This window comes from Neoarius graeffei, chromosome 2, assembly GCF_027579695.1.
Source record: "Neoarius graeffei isolate fNeoGra1 chromosome 2, fNeoGra1.pri, whole genome shotgun sequence".
NCBI classification, from domain to species: domain Eukaryota; kingdom Metazoa; phylum Chordata; class Actinopteri; order Siluriformes; family Ariidae; genus Neoarius; species Neoarius graeffei.
The window spans coordinates 97435963-97441962 of NC_083570.1; the positions used below are offsets into that span (position 1 = coordinate 97435963).

General features: G+C 50.4%; 1 protein-coding gene across 3 annotated transcripts in view; it reads right to left on the reverse strand.

The window, feature by feature from the left end:
- Positions 1-6000, reverse strand: part of acsl1b (acyl-CoA synthetase long chain family member 1b) — a 126355-nt gene that overhangs the window by 55151 nt on the left and 65204 nt on the right. For all 3 annotated transcript variants that reach the window (XM_060915244.1, XM_060915243.1, XM_060915245.1), the window contains exon 6: positions 3692-3793. In XM_060915244.1, coding sequence (XP_060771227.1) covers positions 3692-3793 — 102 coding nt within the window. The remainder of the gene's footprint in view (positions 1-3691; positions 3794-6000) is intronic.

Below are 6000 nucleotides of genomic sequence, written 5' to 3' on the forward strand. Positions count from 1 at the left end.
GTGAGTATCCAAGGGGCTACATATCAGGCATTGGTGGATTCTGGTTGTAATCAGACCTCAATTCGCCAAAGCCTGGTTCAAAACGAGGCATTGGGGGGAGCACAAGGGGTGAAGGTTTTGTGTGTGCACGGGGATGTTCACAGCTACCCTTTGGTGTCGGTCCATATTATTTTCAGAGGGGAAAAATTTATAGTGAAGGCGGCGGTTAATCCTCGCCTTACCCACTCGTTAATTTTGGGGACTGATTGGCCGGGATTTCGGGGTTTAATGACGCGCCTAGTAGAGAGTGGGTCCTGCCAGTTGACAGGGGGAGGTCCCGGTGTCGTTTTGGCGGGAGCAGCTGTCGCGGAGCCGTCTACGTCATCTCCGCGTCAGGGTGAGGAGCCACCGGCTCCTCCTCTCTCTATTGGGGAATCCCTCGCGGATTTCCCATTAGAGCAGTCGCGAGACGAGACTCTGCGGCATGCGTTTGACCAAGTGAGAGTAATCGATGGTCAAACGCTCCAGCCGAACGCCACCCCGTCCTTCCCCTACTTCGCGATTATGAAGGATAGGTTATACCGAGTGACGCAGGACACTCAAACTAAAGAGCGAGTCACGCAGCTTTTGATTCCAAAGAGCCGCCGGGAATTGGTATTCCAGGCGGCTCACTTTAATCCCATGGCTGGACACTTAGGGCAGGATAAAACACTACCCCGAATAATGGCCCGATTCTATTGGCCGGGGATTCGCGGCGATGTCCGTAGGTGGTGTACGGCATGCCGCGAATGCCAGTTAGTAAATCCAGCGGCCATTCCAAAAGCGCCATTGCGCCCTCTACCGTTAATCGAGACCCCGTTTGAAAGAATTGGGATGGATCTCGTCGGGCCATTAGATCGGTCAGCACGAGGGTACCGCTTTATATTAGTTCTAGTGGACTATGCAACGCGATACCCGGAAGCAGTGCCTCTGCGCAATATCTCAGCACGCAGTACTGCAGAGGCACTCTTCCGCGTCATCTCCCGAGTTGGAATCCCGAAAGAGATTCTGACTGATCAAGGCACTACGTTTATGTCACGAACACTACGCGAACTGTATGGGTTATTGGGGATTAAGCCGATCCGCACCAGTGTATATCACCCACAAACGGACGGTTTAGTAGAACGGTTCAACCGCACCCTCAAAAATATCATTAAAAAATTCGTAAGTGAGGACGCACGTAATTGGGATAAGTGGCTCGAACCCTTGCTGTTCTCAGTGCGAGAGGTCCCTCAAGCCTCCACGGGGTTCTCCCCATTTGAATTATTATATGGGCGTAAGCCGCGCGGCATCCTGGACGTGCTGCGGGAAAATTGGGAGGAGGTACCTTCACAAAGTAAGAATGAAATTCAGTACGTTATGGACCTGCGCGCAAAACTCCACACGCTCACCCACCTAACTCAGGAGAATTTGCGGCAGGCCCAGGAACGGCAAGCCCGCCTGTACAACAAGGGTACGCGCCTTAGAGAGTTCACACCGGGAGATAAAGTACTCGTACTCTTGCCCACGTCGAGCTCCCAAATTAATCGCCAAGTGGCAAGGACCCTTTGAGGTCACACGGCGAGTCGGGGACGTCGACTATGAGGTGAGGCGAACAGACAGGGGTGGGGCGCTACAGATTTACCACCTCAATCTGCTCAAACTCTGGAACGAGGAGGTCCCCGTGGCGTTGGTGTCGGTAGTTCCGGAGAAGGCGGAGCTGGGGCCGGAGGTTCAAAAAGGGAATTTGGCATCACGTACCTCTCCGGTCCCCTGTGGAGACCACCTCTCCCCGACCCAACTCACGGAGGTCGCCCAGTTGCAGGCCGAGTTTTCGGATGTGTTCTCGCCCCTGCCCGGTCGCACTAACCTCATAGAACACCACATAGAGATGCCCCCGGGGGTGGTAGTGCGTAGCCGCCCTTATAGACTACCCGAACACAAAAAAAAGGTGGTTCGGGAAGAACTTCAGGCCATGCTCGAAATGGGCATCGTCGAGGAGTCCCACAGAGACTGGAGCAGCCCGGTGGTCTTGGTTCCCAAGGCCGACGGCTCGGTCCGGTTCTGTGTGGACTATAGAAAAGTCAACGCGGTGTCTAAATTCGACGCGTACCCAATGCCTCGTATTGATGAGCTGTTCGATCGACTAGGCACGGCTCGCTTTTACTCGACACTGGATTTAACGAAGGGATATTGGCAGATCCCCTTGACTCCATTATCCCGGGAGAAAACGGCCTTTTCCACACCGTTCGGCTTACACCAGTTCGTCACACTTCCGTTTGGGCTGTTTGGGGCGCCCGCTACGTTTCAGCGGCTGATGGACCGGGTCCTCCGGCCCCACGCCACCTATGCGGCCGCCTACCTGGACGACATTATCGTTTATAGTAACGACTGGCAGCGGCACCTGCAACACCTGAGGGCCGTCCTTAGGTCGCTGAGACGGGCGGGACTCACGGCCAACCCAAAGAAGTGTGCGATTGGGCGGGTGGAAGTACGGTATCTGGGCTTCCACTTGGGCAACGGGCAGGTGCGTCCCCAAATTAATAAGACAGCAGCGATTGCGGCCTGCCCGAGGCCCAAGACCAAAAAGGGGGTGAGACAGTTCCTGGGGCTGGCTGGCTACTATCGTAGGTTTATACCTAATTATTCGGACGTCACCAGCCCGCTGACTGACCTCACTAAAAAGGGGGCGCCAGATCCGGTCCAGTGGACGGAGCAGTGCCAGCGGGCTTTCTCTGAGGTAAAGGCTGCACTGTGTGGGGGGCCACTTTTACACTCCCCTGACTTCTCTCTCCCTTTTATGTTACAGACGGATGCGTCGGACAGAGGGCTGGGGGCCGTTTTGTCCCAGCAGGTGGAGGGGGAGGATCGCCCGGTCCTATACATCAGCCGGAAGCTGTCAGTGCGTGAGGGGCGCTACAGCACGATTGAGAAGGAGTGCCTGGCGATCAAATGGGCGGTCCTCGCCCTCCGGTACTACCTGCTGGGGCGCTCTTTCACCCTCTGTTCGGACCACGCGCCCCTCCAGTGGCTCCACCGCATGAAAGATGCCAACGCGCGGATCACCCGTTGGTATCTGGCGCTCCAACCCTTTAATTTCAAGGTGGTCCACAGGCCGGGGGCGCAGATGGTCGTGGCGGACTTCCTCTCCCGTCAAGGGGGGGGGGGAGTCGGCTGCGGGCCGGACGGCTGCCCGGCCTGAGTCGGGCGGTGGGGGTATGTGGCAGCGGGGGCGTGGTCAAGCACCGGTCTGTGACAGGAGGGCGGAGTCAGGGAAGGTAAGTGGCAGATTCACTTCACCTGAGAGCAATTAACCTGTGTTTGTGTGTCTTCCCAGGGACCGCGCCCTATTTAGGGAGGGAGAGCGAGAGCAGAGGAGATCTCTCCCGAACCAGACACCTGATGTGTGTGTGTGCGTGTGTCTGCGTTAAACCTATTGTGTTCCCTGAAAAGTGGAACAATAAAACTGTTTGTTGAACCTGATCTCTGTCCTGCCGTCCTCTGTGCTCCACCCACACCTAGGGAAAGCTACAGAAACTAATCAGCACAAGCTTTATCTGCTCCAAAAAGTCCACTCTAGAGGATTAAGACTGTTCACTTCATGCACAAATATCTTGTAGAACTTCCGACATATCAGATTGTTCATCATGTAACAAGCTCAAAGCCCAGGCAGATGCTCAGAGATGCGTCTCACCTCAGGTCTGTTCTGAGCAAAAATGCCGATGTACTGGTCATTGGTTTTGGAGTGGCCTTTGTGCAGCAGCGCTGAGCCCAGGTTCTCAGCTCTCTCTGCAACCTGAGAAGAGGATCAAGTTAAAAATAACAAAACCATTCACCATAATGACAAAGCAGCGTGTATTGGATTCCACTAAGGAATTCGGGACTGGTACAGAATAATCACTGGATGATGTATAATCTTACAACAAAACATCATGGTGAAGGATTTAACAGTACAGTGATGAAACACAACGTGCATATTGATGGCGATAAAACAAACAAACAAATCATATAAATGCATTCGATACTTTGGAAGAAAAAAAAAAGAGCCATTTTACACACATTCCCCATTTTCACTTGGAATGAACATTCATGTTCGGAAATAATATGAACGGCCAAGCTGAGAAAGACCACAGCATAATGGAGTCAGAGCTATTCAAAAATTATTAGAGCAATTTTAAAAATAGGGCCGAAAAAACTAAAATCAACAAAACTGTAAAAATGTAAGAACAAAAATAGTTGGGAATGAATTTTATCAATTTATCGGTCTATTAATTTTTTTCTTTTTTAATTAGTGTCTTCTTAAGTTTACTTATTCTGCCTTATTCCGACACGTTATTTGGATCCACTATTCCTCCTAGGGCATTCGAGATAGAGACAATGTTCCAACTCTGAGACGTCTGGTCCGAAGTGGTATAGTGTGCTTGTATACAGCTTTTGGATCAACGCGCCCGTTCTCTTGTTCTTGTCGCTTTTCTTTTGGTTTTTTTCCCCGTAGAGAATGAATAGGGCTCATGAAGCGAATTGTCCTACTCAGACACGCTCCATCGCAGATGCACCAAACCTCATGTGATACTTCAGGCTAACTCCCCCTACACATACATGCAATCGGTTCTGACCCTCACTCATATTTTTCCTTTCTTTTTGCTCATCCCTTTTTCCTCCATAGGCTTGCATTGATTTTTGGCCCCATTGAAAATGAATGGTGTTTCAGGAGAAAAACTTTCACTCTCCATCAATTTTTTTAACCAAGTAACCAAACTTCAAGAAACTTCACTTGATGCCTCAGGCCAAGTCCCCGCACAGATCCATCCCCTCATCTGAGACCTGCACTCGTCTTTTCCTTGGTTTTCACGCATCTCTTTTTACCTCCATAGGCTTCCATTGATTTTTGGCCCCATTCAAATGAATGGAGTTTTGCTCAGTAACACTTCACCACACATCCACCAAACTTCATACGGCACCTCAGGCCAAATCACCCATCACACACATGATATCGGTTCTGACCCGCACTCGTCTGTCTTGCCTTTCATCCGTCCATTTTTTCTCCATTTTGCCGCTAATCAATGGAAGCTTGACTGAGGCCTTGTCCACACGGCAACGGATTCAGGTGAATCCGATAAAATTTTTTATCGTTTTGGCCTGGCGTCCACACGGCACCGGCGTTTTGGGTGCCCCAAAACGATATTTTTTGAGAACGGTTTCCAGAGTGGAAAAATCTGGCAACGGCGCCGTTGCGAAGTCGTCTGGATGAGTAGAACGGATTTGTTTATGATGACGTCACAACCACATGACTAGAACAAGCAGCACTCACTCATTCACGCCGGGTAGAAGAAGGGGTTTATGCGCATGCGTCCTACTTCTTCTATTGTTCTGGTGTCTCCAATGGGACCGTCTTACAGCGCACGTAGAGGTGTGGCATGTGTATTGCATCGTTTTCAGCAAGCGTTGCGTTGCCATATGTACCTGATATTTTACTGATCCGTTGCCCATGTGGACGTGATATTTTTTTACCCGCTAAAAAAAAATCTCGTTGCCGTTGTCGTGTGGATGTAGCCTGAGTCATTCTTCCCTTCCCCCGTAGGTGATGATGCATTTGGCAAGGATCTGCTCATCTGAGACTTTGACAGCAAATCAACTTCAACTCAATGGCCACTTTATTAGGAGTACTTACACGCACACACGATAGCAATTAGCATATAAGCATTCACGTGTTACCATGCTAGCTGTTAGCATGTTCACCATTAGCATGTTATCATGAGAGCTGTTAACATATTAGAATTAGCATGGTAGCATGCAGAGTTTGCATGCTTGCTGTTAGCGAGTTCGCCTGAGCATGTTAGCATGCTAACTGTTAGCATGTTAGCATGTCACCCTCAACGTGTTAGCACGCTAAAAGTTAACATACTAGCCATTAGCATGTTAGCCTGTTAGCATGATAGCTGTCAGCATAGCCTTAAAGTGTTAGAATTTTAACAAATAGCATGTTAATCATTAGCATGTTAG